General features: G+C 60.4%; 7 protein-coding genes across 7 annotated transcripts; 4 read left to right on the top strand and 3 right to left on the bottom strand.

Annotated features, from left to right (window-relative positions):
• Nucleotides 1–505: 505 nt before the first annotated feature.
• Nucleotides 506–2,133, top strand: BROUX77_004963 (translation elongation factor EF-1 alpha; the record flags this gene model as incomplete). The annotated part of the gene is made up of 3 exons (XM_073749783.1): nt 506–682; nt 827–965; nt 1,025–2,133. 3 exons carry the CDS (start codon nt 506–508, stop codon nt 2,131–2,133), a joined length of 1,425 nt encoding a protein of 474 aa, XP_073605420.1.
• A 533-nt stretch (nt 2,134–2,666) lies between these two features.
• BROUX77_004964 (uncharacterized protein) lies at nt 2,667–6,109 on the bottom strand (the record flags this gene model as incomplete). Its single annotated transcript, XM_073749784.1, has 3 exons — nt 2,667–4,082; nt 4,162–4,445; nt 4,504–6,109. The coding sequence occupies 3 exons, from the start codon at nt 6,107–6,109 to the stop codon at nt 2,667–2,669; spliced, it is 3,306 nt and encodes a 1,101-aa protein (XP_073605421.1).
• A 618-nt stretch (nt 6,110–6,727) lies between these two features.
• Nucleotides 6,728–7,880, top strand: BROUX77_004965 (uncharacterized protein; the record flags this gene model as incomplete). The annotated part of the gene is made up of 4 exons (XM_073749785.1): nt 6,728–6,754; nt 6,814–6,979; nt 7,072–7,203; nt 7,285–7,880. 4 exons carry the CDS (start codon nt 6,728–6,730, stop codon nt 7,878–7,880), a joined length of 921 nt encoding a protein of 306 aa, XP_073605422.1.
• A 193-nt stretch (nt 7,881–8,073) lies between these two features.
• BROUX77_004966 (uncharacterized protein) lies at nt 8,074–8,511 on the bottom strand (the record flags this gene model as incomplete). The annotated part of the gene is made up of 3 exons (XM_073749786.1): nt 8,074–8,148; nt 8,227–8,433; nt 8,509–8,511. The coding sequence occupies 3 exons, from the start codon at nt 8,509–8,511 to the stop codon at nt 8,074–8,076; spliced, it is 285 nt and encodes a 94-aa protein (XP_073605423.1).
• A 400-nt stretch (nt 8,512–8,911) lies between these two features.
• BROUX77_004967 (uncharacterized protein) lies at nt 8,912–10,802 on the top strand (the record flags this gene model as incomplete). Its single annotated transcript, XM_073749787.1, has 2 exons — nt 8,912–10,312; nt 10,401–10,802. The coding sequence occupies 2 exons, from the start codon at nt 8,912–8,914 to the stop codon at nt 10,800–10,802; spliced, it is 1,803 nt and encodes a 600-aa protein (XP_073605424.1).
• A 929-nt stretch (nt 10,803–11,731) lies between these two features.
• Nucleotides 11,732–13,948, bottom strand: BROUX77_004968 (uncharacterized protein; the record flags this gene model as incomplete). Its single annotated transcript, XM_073749789.1, has 1 exon — nt 11,732–13,948. The coding sequence occupies one exon, from the start codon at nt 13,946–13,948 to the stop codon at nt 11,732–11,734; it is 2,217 nt and encodes a 738-aa protein (XP_073605425.1).
• Nucleotides 13,949–18,549: 4,601 nt separating this feature from the next.
• BROUX77_004969 (uncharacterized protein) lies at nt 18,550–19,930 on the top strand (the record flags this gene model as incomplete). Its single annotated transcript, XM_073749790.1, has 6 exons — nt 18,550–18,569; nt 18,853–18,884; nt 18,999–19,105; nt 19,161–19,302; nt 19,363–19,620; nt 19,770–19,930. The coding sequence occupies 6 exons, from the start codon at nt 18,550–18,552 to the stop codon at nt 19,928–19,930; spliced, it is 720 nt and encodes a 239-aa protein (XP_073605426.1).
• Between the last annotated feature and the right edge of the window lie 822 nt (nt 19,931–20,752).

Here is a 20,752-nt window from a genome sequence, read left to right on the forward strand (position 1 = left end):
TAAATCCGGCCGTGCAGCCCGCTGATTGGCCATCCTTCTCGCCTGCTTGCACAAGTATAGCTACAAACATGTATGTAGTCTGGCCGTTCTAGGGCAGCGCTGCGTGAACATTTGCGCACACGCCGGCAGGATATACCCCTCGCCCCACTATTCGATTTTTCTGCCACCCACCCCGCTTTTACCTTCCCCTCCCCTAAACCTGTACCTATTTAATTTTGTCTCGACGCCCATCTTCTTTCAAAACTTTTCTTCTTCTTTCTCTCTCTTGTCTGCACACCGTGATTCTGAGCAATCCATCTGCAAATTGTGAGTCCTCACATCTCCAATGCCCTGACTCGTCTTCCCTTGTTCCTCCACCACCATTGGACGTCTGCTCCGCCGTCTTCCTGACCTTCCCGCCCTGCCCACCACTGTCGCCGTCGCCGCCTCGTGCAAAATTCATACTGACCCCGTGTCTTCCTTAGTTTAAAACACCACCCTATAATCTTCATAAAAATCCGTCAAAATGGGTAAGGAGGAAAAGGCCCACATCAACATCGTCGTTATCGGCCACGTCGATTCCGGCAAGTCGACCACCACCGGTCACCTGATCTACAAGTGCGGTGGTATCGACAAGCGTACCATCGAGAAGTTCGAGAATAAGTCTCCCCTACTCCCCCATACTGGCCTGCAAACTCAATTGGCACTGGCGCCCGGCTTTTAAGCTTGCAGACACCTTCTCACACGTGGGGCGGGGTAGACAAGTTAAAAAAGCGGGTCATCTGCTAGAGGGCTTGCATGGTCTCCACCCTCAACCTCAATTCACGTACTGACCGTCTTTGCACAGGAGGCCGCCGAGCTCGGTAAGGGTTCCTTCAAGTACGCCTGGGTTCTTGACAAGCTCAAGGCCGAGCGTGAGCGTGGTATCACCATCGACATTGCCCTGTGGAAGTTCGAGACTCCCAAGTACTATGTCACCGTCATTGGTAAGTTGTCCTTGTCTCCTCATTATAGCTCCCGTCAATGTCTAACAAGCCATCAACAGACGCTCCCGGTCACAGAGATTTCATCAAGAACATGATCACTGGTACTTCTCAGGCTGACTGCGCTATTCTGATCATTGCTGCCGGTACCGGTGAGTTCGAGGCTGGTATCTCCAAGGATGGCCAGACCCGTGAGCACGCTCTGCTGGCTTACACCCTGGGTGTTAAGCAGCTGATTGTTGCCATCAACAAGATGGACACCACCAAGTGGTCCGAGGCCCGTTACCTTGAGATTATCAAGGAGACCTCCAACTTCATCAAGAAGGTCGGCTTCAACCCCAAGACCGTTGCCTTCGTCCCCATCTCCGGTTTCAACGGTGACAACATGCTGGAGCCCTCCACCAACTGCCCCTGGTACAAGGGCTGGAACAAGGAGACCAAGGCCGGCTCTAGCACCGGTAAGACCCTCCTGGAGGCCATTGACGCCATTGAGACCCCCAAGCGTCCCACCGACAAGCCCCTGCGTCTGCCCCTGCAGGATGTCTACAAGATCGGTGGTATCGGCACGGTCCCCGTCGGCCGTATCGAGACTGGTGTCCTGAAGCCCGGTATGGTCGTTACCTTCGCTCCCTCCAACGTGACCACTGAAGTCAAGTCCGTCGAGATGCACCACGAGCAGCTGTCCGAGGGTCTGCCCGGTGACAACGTTGGTTTCAACGTCAAGAACGTCTCCGTCAAGGATATCCGCCGTGGTAACGTTGCTGGTGACTCCAAGAACGACCCTCCCCAGGGCTGCGCCAACTTCACCGCCCAGGTCATCGTCATGAACCACCCTGGCCAGATCGGTGCCGGTTACGCTCCCGTTCTGGACTGCCACACCGCCCACATTGCCTGCAAGTTCTCTGAGCTGCTGGAGAAGATCGACCGCCGTACCGGTAAGTCGGTTGAGGACTCCCCCAAGTTCGTCAAGTCTGGTGATGCTTGCATCGTCAAGATGATTCCCTCCAAGCCCATGTGCGTTGAGGCCTTCACCGAGTACCCTCCCCTGGGCCGTTTCGCCGTCCGTGACATGCGCCAGACCGTCGCCGTCGGTGTCATCAAGGCCGTCGACAAGTCTGCTGCCACCGGTGGCAAGGTCACCAAGTCTGCTGCCAAGGCTGCCAAGAAATAAACGGCTTAATCCGTGAGGATGCGGGATGGAATAGGCCTAGCTGTTTTTTTCTTTGTCTGAGTGAGCTTAGCTGAAAAAAAAAACCAATGAATGATACATGATAACTAAACCTGGAGCTGAATTTTGTGAATGTGATTTGTGTGAGGAGGGGAGTTGAGTGTGGCTCGTGTGTGAAAAGGTCAAGTGTGGCTGGAATAGCAGTTGTAAGTGTAGTAGTGTGTCCACGAGACTAGAGGATGACAACCAAGTCTAACCCTAACGCAAGCTTGTACTACTGTGCAAATAGCAAAGCTCTTTTGTGCCAGCTTTGCCGGACTATTTCAGAGGACATTGTGACACTCTTGCTTTACTCCAGACAGGAATACAACAAAAAAGATGATCAAATAACTATCTAGACTTGAACGAAAAAAATAAAAACCCCATATTTTTACATGATGTTGTACAAGAATATGAAAAAAAGCAGAAAAATGTGTGAAAGGGCGGTGATGGTACAAATGAGTCTCCTGTCTCGTGTCTCTTGGTCCTCTATCCAGTTAGGTGAAGCGCTCCAGCTTCTGGTGCCACGGGAAATAGTGTCCGTTGGCGACGGCATGCACGGCACGAAGGTAGTCCTGGGTAAACGCAGCATCGACATCGACATCGGCATCGGTGCTGGACCCAATGGTAGCGTCGAGGCCACCCATGGGCAAAACAGCTCCCGCAACGGGATCGAGGGCCAACTCGGCGCGCTGGCCGCCGTGGTATCCAGCCTCAATAGACGAGTGCGAAAGGCGGTGGCCATGGAAGGCAGCGGAAAAGGTCTCGCGCATCTCGAGGCCGGTGAAGAGGAACTGGAGTTCCGCGGCGTCAGCGTCGGCGTCGGCGTCGGTTTCCCCGCCCAGCGGCACAGCCACATTTACGGCCGGCGGCGTGCGCAGCGTGCCCTCGACGACATCGAGAATCGACTCGTCGACGAAGCGGCGCAGCGCCGCGTGCTCGACCAGCACCGAGGCGGCAAGCGTCTGCACGCGCTGCTGCGTCAGCTGCACGTCGACGGCGGCCGCGGGCAGGAGCATGTGCGCGCGGTGGGCGGCGCGGATGTACACGAGGCGCTTGGCGCTGTTGAGCCAGGTGATGCTGGTGGCGGTGGGCGGCACGGAGATGTGGAGTTCAAGGCGGGGGGTGGAGGCGGAGGCGGAGGAGGGAGGCAGGGACTGCGGTGATGCGACAAAGTGCAGCACGAGCGTGTGCGTCTCGCTGGGCGCCTGGGCGCTGCGGTCTGTCGGGATCTGCGCTAGGCAGCTGATGTGTGGCATGGCGGGCGCGAGGAAGGCGGCGGTGAGTGAGGCGCTGCTGGGCTGCGCGATGCATGATGTGTCGGTGCTGGCTGGCTTGTTGTGCAGCACGTGGCCGAAGACGGCGCTGGTGCGCGTGGTGATGGGTGACCAGCCCAAGGGCGAGGGGGCGGGGGGGGGCGGCGTGGCGGCGGCGAGGGGCCATTTGAGGATGTTGGTGAGTTCGGCGGGAAGTGGGGGGAGGAGGGGGGAGTCGGCAGTGGCGGCGGCCTCGGTGGGGGAGGGTTCAGTGGTGGAGAGCTCGGCGGCAGAGGGTTCGGCGGCGGAGGGTTCGGCGGCGGAGGGTTCGGCGGCGGAGGGTTCGGCGGCAGAGGGTTCGGCGGCGGAGGGTTCGGCGGCAGAGGGGGGCGAGGTCTCGGCAGAAGAAGAAGAGGGGGAGGTAGAGCTCGGCGCGGCCAGACGCATCCATTGGCCCATGCGGTTCTTCCAGCTGCGGTTCTTCGGGTTGGTGTGGTCCTGTACAAGCATGGTCTCGGCAGTGGGCGGGGGCACGATGGCCACGGTGGTCGAGTCGGTGGCGGGCACAAGCGCCGAGTGCATCAGACGCGTGACGACGTGCTTGATGCTTTCGATGGCGGGCATGGGGACGATGTCTTCGACCCAGGAGACGTCGACCTAGCGAGGGGGGGGCTTTAGGTCAGCAGGGGGAGAGACAAGACAAGATGCAGAGCATGCTGGTTGGTGGCGGACATACACTCGGGTTCTTGGCGTCTTCGGGGCTCTGGCGGATCCAGGTGGTCGTGATGCGCGCCAGTTCCTTGACTTGGGCCTCGGTCAGGCGGCGGTTGCCAAACAGGGCCAGCGGAATGCTGCCGCCGCGCATGCGCGTGACAAGCTCGTCGATCTTGCGCAGCAGCGTCATGCACAGGGCGTGCGAGGCCGAGATGGCCAGGGTGCTGGAGGCCGGGTCGATGCGGATGGTGTCGCCGACGCCGAGGTAGCGGCGCTTGAGCAGGGACAGCATGTTTGTCTGGGGGCCTGGAGCGTGTGTGTTAGCAGAGGGGGGCAGTCTAAAAAGAGGGGGGGGAGCACGTACTGAGCAGCAGCTCGACGGCGTGCGAGGCCATTTTCACCGAGATGGAGCCGCGGCCAAACTCTTCTTCCTGGATCTTGAGCTTCCACTGGCGCAGCAACAGGTTGAGCACAAGGACCTCCTTGCGCTTAAAGTCCTTTGCAACCAGCAGAGTCTGCGGGATCCACGTGACAGGGCCCGAGATCCAGTTGTAGCTGACGTCCTCGGGATCGCGGTAGTCGGTGCCGGGGTTCAGGACGCGGCTTGTGCCATAGTGGTCGAGGTAATCTTGCAGGTTCTCGGCCGTCAAGCTGCCTTCCAGCTCGTCGCGCAGCCGCACAAAGTCGTCGTACTGCACAATGTTGGCGGCCGGCCGCAGCTCGTCAATGTTGGCCACCAGCTCACTGGCCGTCGGCAGCACGCGGTCTTGCGCCATGGCCTCGATGGCTGTGGCGTCCAGCGCGCCCGCCGCCGCCACCTCCTCGGTATCGTAGGCAATCGGCTTCGGCGGCCGGCTGGCCCGCATCACAATCGCCTGCCCCAGCTCGCCCAGGATCGGCTTGTCCAGCGGCTCCGAGCTGATTTTGACCCGCTGCGTCGGCGAGCGGAAGCGGATGCTGTGCGTGGACGAGTTGTCGACCTGGATGTGGCGCGGGATGTCCGCGAGCGCGGCAATAGGGTCGGCGGTAACGGCGGCGGCGGCGGTGGGGGCAGCGGGACTGCTGGGGCTGGGATCGCTGGGGGCGGCGTCGCTTTCGGCCGGTGCGGCGGACTCAACTGCGGCATCGCCGTCCGCGGAAACGTTGGGCTCCGCCTCGGAAGCTTCCTTGGTGCCAGCCGGCTGTAGCGGCACGCCTCTTGCGTCAAACATGAGGCCGTCGGCACTCATCTTCTGAAGCATCTCCTCCAGCGGCTTTTGGCTGCGCTGTGCGCGCGGTGGACGCTCGCGCGGGCGGAACTGGCGCGGCCGCGAGTCGTCGCGTCTGCGGCTGGGCTGGTGTCTGGGGGGTCTGCGGCGGTCATGTATCTCGGTGCCGGGCTCTGGTCTCTCAGCCCTGTGTGTGGTGTGCAGGGCGTCGTCGTCGAGCCATTCGGTGGTGGTCGGCGGAGACACGGGCTGGGCGGTCTCGGTCTCGGCTGCGGGATCTGGCGAGTCTTCGACGGCATGGCTGGGGTTCTCCTTGTACTCGGGCATGAACCACTTGGTCTCGGGGTCTCTGGCGGCCTGGGCAGGCGGGTCCGTCGCGGTCTGGCGGGCAGCCCTCCGAGCATGCTTTTTGCGCGTACTGTAGCTCTTGCGCGGCTCTTGCGCAAAGGCAGCCTCGCCGGGCCCGAAGCCAAAGTCCTCAATGGCCCAGGCCTCGGCTGTGCGGGCCGTCGCCTTGAGCGGCTTCTGGCGAGCCACGCTGGTGAACATGTCCTCGAACGACTTGAAGTTGTCGCTGGCGGGTGCTGGGGCGGGCGGCGACGGGGCCTCTTCAGACGGCCGGTCAGGCGCGTCGTCGTCCCGGCGCAGCGACCCCGAGACTCGCAGGCCCCGGGTCTGGCGCGAGACGGCCTGCAGCATGTGGCGGCGCGCGAGCCATTGCAGGCTGGCTTGCTGGGCCGGCCGGCGGACGGCGGCGTACATGGGGGGCGGAGGGGGCGGCGGATGTGTGGCGGCGGCGGGGGTCTTGTGACGGGGCTGGAAGCGGAGAACCAGGCGGCGTAGAGGAAAGTCGGGCGGTGTCTCACCAGGCGCTTCGGATCTGCAGCCTCAGAATGTCAGTGCCATTGTCCAGCGGCCTTTTCGTCGTGGTCTTGGTGCGCTGACGTTGTGAGTGGGTTGGCCGGTCGCAGGATTTTTTTTTGGCAGGGTGGGCTTATCGATAAGCCCGGCCCGCAGCATGGGCCTCCAAGTAGAGGGTGGCAGGCGGAAACAGAGTGCCGGGAGAACTGTGAGAGGGCCAACTGGGCGGGAAACCCTTGGATCCCGGAGAGCCAGCCGTGCCCTTGCAGCCACGGCCTTCCGACCGGCTCTGCCTCCGCACTGCTCGGGGCGCTCTTTGCTGAAGAGCCCCAAGGCGGTGAGCCAGAGCCCCACACTTCTGAGCTGGGGTTACACCAAGAGCGGCAGAACCCAAAAGAGTGGACTTGTCCCCCGTTATACGCATGAGTCGGATACAGCGATAGTTCGTCACGATCTTCCTGTCGCTGGGGAGTTTCGCCGGCTGGCCGCGCTTTTTCTTCTCGACAAGCCACTTCAATCATGTCGTCCTCCCGCAGACGGCGCACAGTAAGCTGTCCCGCTGTCCTTGTCTCTTCCTCCGCGCTCACCCTATCCCCCACCGCCAGCAGCAGCCAGACCCCGACGACCACGATGCCGCCGACACCACCATGGTCGACGGCCCCGCCGCGCCCGACGACGTCCACAATCAAGTGGCCAAGAACCTCGTGCGTTATGCGCTAGCCTGCGATCTGCAGCGCATGCCGATCCGGCGCCAGACCTTCCGCGATAAGTGTGAGCGCCTCCCCGGCGCCCGGGCCACCGGCTCTCGGGCATGGCCCCTCCCCCTTTCCCGCACCGCCGCACACTTTGCTGACTGCCGCCAGTCATGGCCCAGCACCCGCGCGCCTGGAAACGGGCGTTTGACCTGGCGCAGAAGAAGCTGGCGCAGGTGTTTGGCCTGGAGCTGCGCCAGCTGCCGATCCGCGAGAAGCTGACGATGGAGGAGAAGCGCAAGGGCAAGTACACCGCCGGTCGCACCCAAGACTTTCTGGGACATCCCTCTTTCCCCTCCGGCCCGGGCTAACGTCTCTCTGCAGCTGCCGCCTCGGCCAATGCCCACGTGGCGTCCAAGGCGCCCGACTCGTACATCCTCGTGTCGATCCTGCCAGACTCGCTGCGCACGCCGTCGCTCGTGCCGCCGTCGCACGCGCCGACCGCCGAGGCCGAGGCCACGTACGCCGGCTTCTACACGCTGATCGTCACGCTAGTCCTGCTGCACGGCGGCGAGATGACCGAGGCCAAGCTGCGCCGCTTCCTTGGCCGCATGAACGCCGACACGCACCTCGGCACGCAGCGCACGACCGACGTGCTGGCCCGCATGGAGCGCCACGGCTACGTTGTCAAGAAGATTGACAAGGACGGGCTGGCGGGCGGCGCCGGCGCCGACGACGAGCGCAATAACACGAGCTACTTGGTCGGCCCGCGCGCAAAGGTTGAGATGGCCCCCGAGAATGTGGCGCAGTTTGTGCGCGCCGTCTATGGCGAGTCCACGCCCGAGATTGAAAAGCAGATTGCCGCGAGTCTGGGCACTGAGTTTCGCAGCGTTGAGGCTGCAGATGCCGGTGCCGCTGAGGACGGCGAAGAAATGGATCTGGACGAGCCGACGGCGCAGGGCCGGTCGGCGAGGCGGTGAAGGGCAAGGGCAGAACAAGGACCCCATGCGCCTAGGGAATAGGTCACCGACAAAGGCGCTGTCTGAAGAGCAATCAGAGCCGGGTGTATATATTTGTAGCATTTTCAATTCAAAGAGCCAACTCTAGCTAGGTATCTGTGTCCGGCGCTTGGTCTCGTCTCCCCGGACCCTGGCCTCCCATCCTCCGGCCCGTCTACTTGGATTCGTCCATGCGCATCGCCAGATCCTCCTCGCGCGCCGGCGGCGGCCCACACGGCTGGAGCATTTTCTACACGTTGTGTTAGCCAGACCACGCCGCTCTGCTGTGCCCAATGCGCGCGGCTGCGCCTCCGCTTCGGAAACTCACCCGGATCATGCGCGTGCGCACCGTGTGCAGCGGCTCGTTCTCGGCCACGGCCATGTAGTTGACCATGCCGGGGTGTCCGGCAATCGACGACAGCGTGTCGCGCTGGATGTTGGTCTTCCACTCCCAGCTGGAAATGTCCGGGTGGCCGGTGCCGATGTATTTGGCCTGGAGGCGCTCGAGTTCCTGTTGCGCGCGGAGTTTGTCGGCCTGCGAGGGAGAAAGGGACACGGGGCACTTGATTAGTAGAGAGAAACAAGGAACGAGAAGCGCCCAGGGACTCACCATTGTGGAAGATTGCTGCTGCGGGTCTGGATGTGAGGTCACTGTCCTGTTGCGATGCGAACGCAAGGCTGAAAGCAAATACAGCAAGGCTGCACGGACCCGCTTTTCATCGTCGCACAGACCGCTGCCCTGACAGCCCCCACTTTTTAAAGTCGCACAGTATACGCCACATGATCAAAACGCCACACCTTGCTAGCGCCTCATCGTCACTTCATCTTGCGCCTGAGCCTGGGCCCATCGCCGCTTCCCTTTCAGCATCAGTCCAACTCTCCCCGCTCAGCCTCCATTTTCCGATCCGCTCCCGCCCGCGCAGCTCGGCCCATCCCCACGACCCATCCCGCATCTGCTCTCTCCGCCCGCCCGCCCGCCCCGCGGCCCCAAGGCTGCCCCATCCCAGCCCGCCATGCCCGTCTTCGACGACCCCCCGATCGCCGACTGGACCGGCCCGCTGTACAACCTCAAGCAGGCGTGGGCCGAGTGCAGCGCCGACGTCAACGCAATCAGCCAGAGCTGCCGCGACGCGCACGGCACGGCGGTCGCGATCCAATGCCGCGCGTGCCACGGCGCCATCGTCGACCGGATCCAGCGCGTGTTCCACTCGCCGCCGCCGGGCGCCTGGTTCCGCAACCGCGCCGGCTTCCTCGCCGAGCTGAACACGCTGTTTGCACGCGCCCGCGTCTACGACGCCGACATGCGGGCTGTCAGCGCCCGCATCGCCGCCGAAAAGACCCAGTGGTACCGCGACATGGTCACCCAGTACCCGCTGCTGATTGCCGTGCTCGAGAGCGCCCACGCCAGCGACCACGTCGCCCGCCTACTTGGCACCGACCGCGAGATGCCGGCTGCCGCACCGGGCCAGCCGCCGCTGCCCGTCGAGTTCGACTTTGAGGAGCTGTCTGAGGCTGTGGCGGCCGCCATCGGCCCGCCCAAGGACCGCCACATCGGCCCGGCTGAAGTCGAGCAGTATGCGACGCGCCGACGCGGCTGCGAGGACGACGCAGCGAAGCTCGTTGCCGCCAACTTTCTATTCCATAGGCCGTCAGACCCGGCACCAGACACAAGTGATACCCAGCCCGGCAGCGACAAGCCGCCGCCGCCGCCGCCGCCACCCGACCCGGTACCACCCTCGACCTCCACATCCACAGCAACACCTACATCTCCGCTGATCCCCGGCACCGAGCGCTACGCACAAATATACCAAGACCCCTCCGTCTCCATCGAGCGGCTCATGTCCATCATCGAAGCCGACCTCCGGCGCACGTCCTCCACCACCGGCGCGCCAACCAGCCACCAACACAGCGGCCCGCCGGACCGGCGGCGCGCGCTGGGCCTCGGCACCGCAACGCCGCTGACGCCCGAGCAGCGCCAGCGAGTCGACCAGCTCGTGCGCATCATGGACGCGCAGGCGCGCCGCGCCGCCGAACTCGCCGCTATGACCACGCGCATGGCCGAGCTGCAGCGCGCCAAGCGCGCCAACGAAGAAGACGCCGCGCGCCGCCGCCGCGAAAAGGCTGCGGCCGAGGAGAAGCGCCGCGCCGAGGCGATCCGCGCCGCCGAGGCGGAGGCCAAGGCCAAGGCCCGTGCGGCCGCTGCTGCCCATCCGCTCGACAAGCCGGATGCCGACGACCCGAAGAAAATTCCGGCTGCCATGTACGACAAGGCCCCGTGCTGCGCCTGCGCCGCCCTCGTCGATCCCAAAGCCGGCCCCAGCTTGGGCTGCGCCATCTGCGTGCTGGGCACGCTGGCCGGCCGCGTGCCCGGCCAGACGCTGTACTGCTCCGAGGCGTGCTACAACAAGGGCCACGTAAGTAGCGGGCCGAGCCCCGTCGTCCCACGTCTCCTACGCCTATGCCACGACCGATGCTAACCACCTTTTATCCGCCCGTCCACAGGAAGCCCACGTCAAGGAAGCCCACCCGTGCGAGAGCGGCGCCAGCTGCATCCGGCTCGCGCCCACGGCGCCATCGACCCCCGCAGCGCCCGGGCCCAGCCCTCCGCTCGGCGCGGGCGCGCCGCCAACGCCGACAACCACGACGCACCAGCCCAACGGCGCGCTGGACTCGACGACGGCCGTGGCGTGTCTGATGTGCGACGTGCGGCTCAAGCGCAACTCGTTCTTCTGCTGCCTCGCCTGCGCAAAGACCAACAAGGACGCGCACATTGCCAACTTCCACCGCGATGCGTTTGCCGATGGCCGCGGCATGCCCAAGACGCTGGTACTCGAGGACTTTTTGGCAAAGCGGCTGGATGTCTTTGTCAAGGGCGCCAAGATGGAGTTTGCGGGCCGGCGGTGAGACGGGGCCGTAAGAAAGGGGAGAGACAAGGCGGCGGTGGCTTTGGGAGCTCCTACGGCAGATTTAGACAGAGTCACAAGCACGTCAGATACACTAAACATTCATTCACGCATTTTCAGTCAAGGCAAAGATAAAAAGCGATTCAAGGCAAAAGGAAACTATGGGAGCAAGAAATCAGGGCAAAACACCTCCCCAAGGCACTGGAGCCCGGGCTCTCGATGCAGAAGGCCGCAGCGCCCTCCGCCGACGTGACCACACGTCGCGACCGGGACCGGTCGATCCGGGACGCTTCATGTGCCAGCTAGAGACCACCGGACACCAGGAAGAAAAAGAAACGGAACCAAAAGAAGGCCTCTGTAAGGAAAGCTTCAAGCCTTGCGGACAAAAGGAAAGAAGAAGAGAGAAACGCGGAGTGCAATAAGAGAGAACAGGAGAAAAGAAAAAAAGAAACCAAGTATCGTATAGCAAAAGAATATGAGGCACAGGGCAGATGACACGCGGGACCAACAGCCGACCGGGGCCGGGCTGGACGCCGGGACACAGCCCCCGGACAGGCGGCACAGCAAATGGTAAGCAGCACAAGCCAATATTAAGCGGGCATGGGAGACAAGAAGAAAAAAAAAATAGGAACAACTAGATGAAATAATGGAGGGGAATCACATGAAGATGTAGATGGAGCAAGAGCAAGAAGCAGCAGTGCAAGATGAGCATGACGTATGTGAATGACGCAGATGGAAACGAGAGAACAACGCAAAAGGACAAAAAAGATGCGAGAGCATGATCCCGGCCGAGAGATGGAATGGACGCCGTGGAGAAATGAGAAACGAGATGCAGACGCTGGTGCGCAAACACAGACGCGCGATGACGTACAAAGGAGAAATCATGGACAGAGGGAAGAGGACCCCGGGACCCAGACCGGCCCAGCCCGTCTAGTGGCCCATCATGTGCGACGAGAAGAGCCCAGCGCCGGCCTGCGCCTGCGACGGGGCCGCGGCAGCCGGAGCCGAAGCCGTGGGGCCGGCCGAGTCGGGCGCCTGCTCGAGGATGGGCATAGCGTGGAAGGCGCTGAAACCGCGGGTGGCCGACATGGAGTCGAACATGTGGGCGGAGCCGGAGAAGACGCTGCCGCCCGTGTTCCACGGGTTGGCCGTGATGGTGCTGGCCGAGGCGGGGTAGTAGGCGGGGACGGACGGCGAGGCCGACGACGACGCCGACGATGACGCGCCTCCGGCGCTGACGGCCGACGCGCTGGTCGACAGCAGGCTCATCTCCGACGCCAGGCTGGTGTTGATGTTGACGGCGCCGGCGGTCGCGGTGCCGGCAGACGACGCGCCGCCACCGCCGCTGCTGCTGCTGACGGTGCGCGTGTTGAGCGCCAGGCCCGGCGGCATCGACAGACCCGGCGGCGGGCCGCTGGCGTTGGGGAAGGCCGGGACGGCGTGCGAGCTGCCGGCCATGGCGGGCAGGGTGTTGTTGGCCATGGAGGCGGCGGGCACGGAGCGCACGCCCAGCGGGTTCTTGGAAAAGCTCAGGCGGATGCCGTGCTTGTTGCTCCGGGGCAGCAGGTAGCCGTACATGTCGTTCAGGCACTTGGTGGCATGCTGGATGTCCTCAAACTCGACAAAGCACATGGGACCGTTGGCCTTGACGCGGTAGCACAGGCGCTTGTAGCCCTTGACGGGCGTAAACACCTCCTTGAGCTCGTCCTCGGTGGTGCCGGCCGGCAGGTTGCCGACGTAGAGCGTGTTGCATGGCGGGTTCTGGTCGGCGGGGTTGGCCGACGGGAAGTTGCTGCCGCGGCGGAACGAGGGCCCGGGCGTGGGACCAGCGGTGAAGGGCCCGTGGATGCCGCCGACGGTCGACAGCGGCGAGAGAATGTTGTTGCCGACAATGGGCGAAATGGCCGAGGCCGGGCCGGTCACGGGGTGGAACAGCATGGAGCCGTTGACCTGGCCCAGGTTGGTGGTGTTGAGCGGCGTCAAGCCCGCCAGCGCGTTGAGCATCGGGATGTGGGCCACGGTGGCGCGGCGCTGCGAGTTCATGGGAGGCAGGGCGCCAGCGCCGAGAGTGGGGAAGATGGGAATGGCGCCGGGTGGGGGCGCGCCCGAGGTGATGGTGGCGCCACCGGGGCCGAGGGTGGTGAGGGGGGTGCCGTTGAAGAAGCCGGCGCCGTTGACGAAGCCGTTGGATGTGCTGGAGCCGTTGAAGGGAATCGACAGCAGCTCGTTGTCGTCGTCGTGGTTGGCCTCGCTCCCGCCAATCAGGTCCTTGCCGGTCTGGCGCGTGATCTCGCTGCCGGTGGGGAGCGTGCCAAAGGCGTAGCGGGCCTCGCTGCCGCCGGCAGCGTTGCGGGGGTTGCCCGACACGGAGCCGGGCGTCGAGGACGATCCGTAGGCCGGGGCCGGGGGCGCCATAGGGCCGGGGCTGTAGCCAGAGGCCGACGCCGCAGCAGAGCTCGGGCCAGCAGCACCGGAAGCGGCGGCGGCGGCCAGGGCCGTGTTCATGGTTATTGGCAGCGCGGTCGACGACGGCGACACACGGCCCCGGAGCCGGCCGGCAGCCTGGGTGGGGGTGTTGGAGGCTGAGGCCACCTCGACAATCAGCGTGGCGGTGCCACGGATGTTCATTTTTCCGTCGAGACTGCGCAGCACCTCGTCGGCAACGTGGCGAGAACGCACGGTCACGTGGGCGGTGGCCAATCCGGCGTCGTGGGATGTGGGATCGGCGGGCTGGGTCTCGACGTCAATGACGTCGTCGCCGCAGAACTGCAGCATGAACTTGGCCTGGTCGGTGGTGGTGAACTCTGGCAGGTGGCGGATGCGGATGGCCACGGGGCGCTGCGGCGCGGGGTCGAAACCGGAGCCGGCGGCGTTTTCGGGGACGGCCGGGCGGGGCAGGCTGGTGGAGTCTGCCATGATGCCGGAGAGCTTGGCGGCAGGAGCCGCGGGCGGGCCGTTGCTGACGGGCGAGGCCGAGTCGGCGGGCGTGTTGATGGCCGGGCTGGAGGAAGGGTGGTCCATGTCGTCGGCGGCGGGGGCGGCGGCGGAAGAAGACACGGAGGCGGGTTCCTGCGGCGCTATCGCGGGGGCTGGTGGTGTTGGCGGCGAGGCTTCTGAGTCGAGGCTTTGTGTGAGGCTATCTGTCATGGTCCAGTGCGGCGAATGGGGAAGACGGAGGCGGTCGCGGAGGGCGAGGCGAACGGGCACGCAGGAAAGAAAAAAGGAGGTCGGAAGATGGTGATGGGATGCAGCCGAGTGAATCTGAGGGCGGACAGGACACAGAAAATTAGGCAATGGTCAGGACGGTATAAAAAAAAGAAATGAAAATCGAGACTATGAAGTGGAAGCAAAAAAGAAAATGAGGCGGCAGTAGAAAAAAAAAGTCGTGAAGAATGGAAAAGAAAAAAAACAACTAAAAGAGGAGGGGAAGAATAAAGAAGGGAAGAAAGGGCAGCTACGCGCACAGTTAAATTAAGCAATTAATCCCAAACACTAAACAGCCAAATTCTTATGTCAGCAGGCCTAGACCAAAGAGGCAGTCGCCCGTGTTTCCTCGCTGGCAACTACGCTGGAATGCGGTCGCAGAGAGAGGAGAGGGAAAGAGCCCGCGGCCAGAAGGCAAGAGCGCGCGTTTGCACGTTTCGGAAATAACCTCGCAGATGGGACGGGGGGGAGAAGCGATAAAATGCAGTAAATTCTGGCGACTACAGAAGAGATAGGGCTTCAGGCGTGAGGCTTCAGGTTCAGGTTCAGCCGCCGGGGGGATGGATCTGGGAGACCAGGCCACTAATGAAAGGGGAAAAGAGTGGGATGGGGGCAGCAGAGGAAGCGGTTTGAGGCCGTGTGAAGCCGGGGGGGGAAGGCCTGAGTGAAGGAGTGTCTGGGGATCCATTCAGAAGACGAGATGGGGACAGAGTTGTCCTTGTTGTTCCTAGACACATGTGCCACCTGCTTGTGTCCTGTATAACTTGCCGAATTGCACACATAGTTCGCTGTCCATTTCACGAATACGCGAATATTCCAATATGCAGCCATTTCCAGAGATCGACGCCCAAGGAAAGACCTCGCTCGCAATCCGAGCAACTGCCTGCTTCTCTCGTCCTCCCTGAATTCCACGCACGCCCCCTCTCCACAAAACGCCCGAATCCACCACCCCTCCCCGTTCCTCGACAACGGGCAAAAGCAAAGGTGCGATCCGCTCTCTTGCGTTCTCACACGCTCGCTTTCTGTCTCCCAAGTCCAGTAGTAAATGCGGCGGGTCCCCAATCCAATCTCAAGCTCTGCCTCATTCACGCCAGACGAAACGAGACGCGACAGACGGGACTCTGCCGAAAGCCCCCTTTTCCCAGGCCAGACCAGACTATGTATACAGGTACCAAACAGAACAGACACAGCCAGACACGGCCAGTCGTCCCTGCCCTCGCCTTGCTCTGTGGGTGCCAAGAAAGACAGCTCTATGGCAGACAGGCAGATAGACAGACAGACACACACACGTCATGAGCACAGATACTCGACAAACACATCAACTTCGACTAGCGCCCGTACTTGCTATCGTCTCCCTCCAGAGCCTGTAGAACTCCCCATATTGTAGAAATGACAGGATGAACGGCCCCCGCCCGGTCCTGCCCTTTTTCCTTGTTATTCTCCGTCCGCCATCCCATCAGCCTTGACGTTGTTGAAACACGGAAACGTGAGAGCTGGTTCTACCCCTCGCTCTACCCCCCTCCCTCTCCCCAAGGGGTTTTTGCATGCGTCTAGATGTGCTATATACCACTAGTTCGGGGGGTTTAGAACCGAGGAGAGGGCCAAAAAGTGGCGAGTTTGTCCAGTAAGTGTCAATGCCGAGCAGGCAGGCAATCAGCCAGACGACGGAGACGGAGGGCAGAGTGAGAAAATAAGTCGAAGAAACTAGCTAGTAGTAATCAGTAAAAGAAAAGAAAAAAAAAAGATCATGACTTCACGGGTCGTCGTCCTCGACGTTCCCCCTTTTCCGGGCAGTTGCCGCGTTTGTGTTTGTTTACCAGTAACTACCTGCTTTTTTTTGTTCTTCGTCTTCTTCCACAACTTCTTTCCCATTTGCTACTTCTTTTTTCAGCCCTTCCTTCCTTCCTTCTTTCCAGAGGTCTTTGACCGGGAGGCCCGTGCTCCCACAAAAAAGCACATGTACCTATGTACCTCCACCTGTACCTCTCTACCTCTCTCTCTCTTCCTCTTCCTCTCTCTCTGCTGCTTCAAACTAAACCCAAAACGCCTTGCTCTGAGACTCTGTCGCGTCCCCTTGCCCTGGCCTGACCTGGCCTGGCCGCACTTGTCAACAACTCGCTCCCCAGCTCCCTGTCTCCTCTCCCCCCTTGACAAGAACACCCCCTTTTTTTTTCTCGTCAAGCTCACCACCTCATGTGAAACCTCAGTCGTCCTATCTCTCTCTGTCTCTCTCTTTCTCCTTCGCTGTTGATCTTATCCGACCCCTTATTCTCCCCTTCGTGTTCTTCCTTAAAGTCGGCGCCTCCCTCGTCCGCCAGATCTGTGCGACATGCCCGGGGGGTTTGGGCAACCGACAGACACCTGCGGAACACAACCCACACGAACATACAAACCTAGAACCAGCTGGTTAGCAACCCGTAAACCTGCATCTTGTACCCCTCCCCTCCTCTCCCCTCCCCTCTGGCTCTACGTTTCACCGGCCGGTCTGCATTGCGCTCATGCAACACATGCTTGTAGCGTCCGTGTCTCTATACAGCCGGCACGAGGCAATAACTTACACGCAAAGCAGACAACCAACCCGTAGCTCGTGTGTGTAGACCAAACCAGACACGCAAACCCAAAACCTTGCTCTCCCGTGCCCTCTTCCATGTTCCTTGCTCTGGCTCCTGGTGCACGACCCCTTTGGCGGTCTGAGCATCAGACTAGCCAAGACCCCTCGGAGCCAAAAACACTCGAAGAAAGGGGACCACAAGATGACTGTACGTACATACCAGACATGGAAGCAATGGTTTGCTGTCCCAAGACGGAACACCCAGTGCCGACAGCCGGCCGGACGAAACCAAGACACACGGCCAAGAAACCTGACAAGCTCCCTATGCCTTTCAAGCTTCGGCGCACCCATTGCGGCGGGCGCCCCCGGTAACTACATACACACAAGCACTCGTTGGCGCTTATCTTCTTCGTCCGCCCCCTCTTCTCACTCGAGCTCTGTCCCAGAAGAACAAGCGGGGTCAGGACGGGAAGGAATGGCCACGGGAAAGGTGGAGACACAGGCAACATTAGGGTTAGGGTAGGCGACAGGGTTATGGCGCACATCTCTATTTCCCTCGCTCCAGAGACACATGCCAGTTGTCATGTTTGGCTTGTTGGGTGAAACAAATGAAGAATCGGAGGATGGAGCTGGGTATTTTGTGTATTTGCGATGGGATAAACAGCATCAGACGAGAAACGAGCCTCGGGGAGCACGGGTTCACGAGTTTGTTCGTGACGGAGAGCACCAAAATACTGCAGTTTTTCTTTTTTTTTTTTTTTTTGCCTCTCCCCCTTCGATCCCAAGTACCCAAAAAAAAACACCCACAGCGCGTCTTTTCTTTTCTTTTTTTCTCTTTGTCACACAAGATAAACGCGTCAAACCCCGGAAATAACCCAGGGAAAAAAAAGGTAAACCCACCCGAAGGGGGGAAGTCACGAACCTCTCCTCCTTCCTCTTCCTCCACACTTGCTCTCCTTCCCTAGAGGCAACTGCCCTATCCGCCGTTTGCCTTTTTTTTTTCTTCATCTCTCCCTCGAGGTCGAGTCCTCGAGTCGTGGTTTCTTCAATTGACCTGCTCTTTCTGGGTTGGGAAGAAGAAAAATACCTGCCGATTTCTTTTTTTTTTTTTGCTTGTCGAAATTGTTTCTGTCTAAATTCCAGACATCTTGCTCTTTTTTTGTTTTTTTTCTTTTCTTTTGCAACTAGACAAGAAGACAGAAAAAACAGCCCTTCTTCCTCTCATCTTTCCTCCCTGCCCCTCTTCTCTCTCCCTCTCTCTTCTTCTTCTGATTGCGTCTGTTCGCATTTCTAACCTCACCGAGAAAAAAAAAGAATAAAAAAACAACCAAACAAACAGTATATGACGTCGCCGCCACCATCTCCCGCTCCGCTTGCTATGGTTGTCCATCTCGAGCTTGTCTGCTTTGTTTCTTATTTCTGAACTAATTTCTCAGTCTAATTCTTTTTTTTCTTTTTTCTTTTTTTTTCTCGCCTTCTTTTCTCTCTCTCTCTCTCCGCTCTCGACTTCGGTCCCTTCCGGTCACCTGCCGCTGACCTCGCCTTTCTCTATTCTTCTTTCTTTCTCCATCTTACCTACTAACTATATTCTCGCCCTCCAACACCTACCCAAACACATTAATATTCCTTTTCCATTTATTTAACCTTTTTTTTCCTTTTTTTTTTTTAACTCCAACCTCTAGACACCTCTTGGAACCAGACTCTTTTTTATAGCTCCTTCTGCCATTGTTGAACCCCCCCTCCCACACATCGCAACTTGTGACAAGCCCAGCTTCCCAGCTTCTACTTCCTCTGCTGTCAAATTGCCTGGTCTGCTCCCCCTCCTCCAGCCCCCACCGAGCCGAGCAGCTATTCCCTCCGCCCAAAAGCCCTCCCCCGTTGCTCTTTATTTTTTTTTAATTCTCCTTGATCTTCTCCGTCGTCCTCTCCACAGCCGGCCGTGTCCGCTGTATAAACCCGACGACCCAACTATCCCTTCTTTTCTGCATACACAATGCCGCGATATCAGCCAAGGTGTGTGCTATATATGCAACCAACCCAGCCCAACCCCACGCTCCCCCCTCCCCGCTACACAACCCTGCTCCGTCTCCAAGGCTCGGCAAAGCCTTAGCCGCCAGCGCCTTGGCCTTGGGGAGTTGTCTCCCCCGGCTCGCCCACCCGCTGCCCGATGCAGAGTGGCCGCTTTATCGGCCCGCCTCCCCCTCCTGCCAAGAGATGCAGCCCCTGTGTGCATGTTATGTTGTATGCTGGCGCGTCGGCCCATGCAGCTGAAAGCTAACGTTGTCGTTCGTACTAGTCGAGAGCTCCACGTCGTGGTGTTTGGAGCCGGTGAGTACAGGCCATCACAAGCCCTCTTTTTCTTTTTTTTTTCCTTTTTTTTTTCCTACTCCTGCTTCGCTGCTTCTGCCATAGCCCTCCTCTTGGCTAACCCAATCTCGCAAGGTGGCGTGGGAAAAAGCTGCTTGACAGCCCAGTTTGTCCACAACGAGTGGATCGAGAGCTATGATCCCACCATCGAAGACACCTATCGCACACAAATACACGTCGATGTAAGTATCCCGTGCCCGCGGCCGTTTCCCGTCTCCGCCAGCTACTGACCGCCAGCTTTCTACAGGGACGACAAATAGTCTTGGAGATGTAAGACGCGCCTCGCCGATGACGGTGCACGAGTGCCACTTCCCGCTAACCTATCGCCTCCCCGTTTCTGTGCCGTGTAGTCTCGACACAGCCGGAACCGAGCAGTTTGGTAGGCCCTACTCCCCCCACGCCTCTCAATGCCTTGTACTGACACTCCCGCGCCTCTCAGTCGCCATGCGCGATCTCTACATGAAGACGGGCCAGGGCTTCCTGCTCGTCTTTAGCATCACGTCCAACTCGTCGCTGACGGAGCTGGCGTCGCTGCGCAAGGAAATCATCCGCATCAAGGACGACGAAACCGTGCCCATCGTCATTGTCGGCAACAAGTCGGACCTCGAGGACCAGCGCGAGGTGTCGCGCGCGCGGGCCTTTGCCATTTCGCAGGAATGGGGGTCGCCGTATTACGAGGCGAGTGCGCGGACGCGGAGTGAGTGATGGCAGTCTTTTTTTTTTTTTTTTTTTTTTTTTTCTTTTTGCGTTCTCAGCGGGTCTATTCCCTTGACCTGACCCTCACTGTGACCCCTTGTCCCGACTCTCAATGTGACCCCCTCCCCATTGCTAACACCACCTACCCAGCAAACGTCGACGAAGTCTTTATCGATCTCTGCAGGCAAATGCTCCGCCGCGACGACATCTACGAAGTCGACCAGACCGAAGAACGGCACAACGCACGGCGGCGCCGGAGGAGCGGCAAAAAGGGCCGCGGCAGCGGGCTCCAGCGGTGTGTCATTTTGTAGGTGCGGTGGAAGGAGAAGCCCGGGTCGCCGCTCCGCGCGGCACAAGGCGAGAGCGAGCACTGCCAGAGAAGCACGGCGCCGCTGCTGCGGGGCGGGAGAGAGGGAGGGGGTTTCAAAATATAATACGAATCTTAATCAGCATCCAGAGCCGCTTGTGCTCACACTCTTAGCATTCTCCTCCCCCCTTTCTCCCGGCCCTGATTCCGGTGTGGCGCAGCTTGTGGCTGATGGTTACACACGTGTGGCTGTTCCTGCCCTGATCGAAACAGGCCATGCTTGTGTAAGAACCACCACACCAAACCTGGCGAACGCGTGTTCTCGAGTCTCGTGCAAGAATTGTAGCTGTAATTGTAGCCGTGGGTGCAGTAGTGCGCGGGCCTGTGCTGCGGGCAGACTCCGCCCCGTCGGGCCGGCGCCAAGGCAGAGTGACATTGTCACCACCAGCCCTCCTCTTCCTGGTGCTCGTCCCAGTGTCTCCTCGCTCCTCCTCCTCGTCCAGCGTCTCCTGTCTCTGTCGCTGTCGTAGCCATGTGGCCGTGCTGCCAAATATAGACTTCTGCAGCCCCCCCCCCCCCCCCCCCGTTGACACCACCAGCCAGCACGCTCGGATTGGGCCTGGGTTCAAGCTCAACCCTACCTCACCTCCCAAGCCACGCCCCCCCCGGCTAAAAAAGCAGCATTAGATGGCACCCGGCTCAGCCATTGGCGATGACGACGTGCCCTACCGTTTGTTTTGTTTCACTTTTGTTGTTCCTGTTTCTCTCGCAAAAAAGCATCAGAAAAAAAAAAAAGCTCCCACCACATGAGAGGCCTGGCATGACA

Source organism: Berkeleyomyces rouxiae (genome assembly GCF_048999995.1).
Source record: "Berkeleyomyces rouxiae strain 22BRR77 chromosome Unknown BrBRR77_ptg000004l, whole genome shotgun sequence".
NCBI lineage: Eukaryota > Fungi > Ascomycota > Sordariomycetes > Microascales > Ceratocystidaceae > Berkeleyomyces > Berkeleyomyces rouxiae.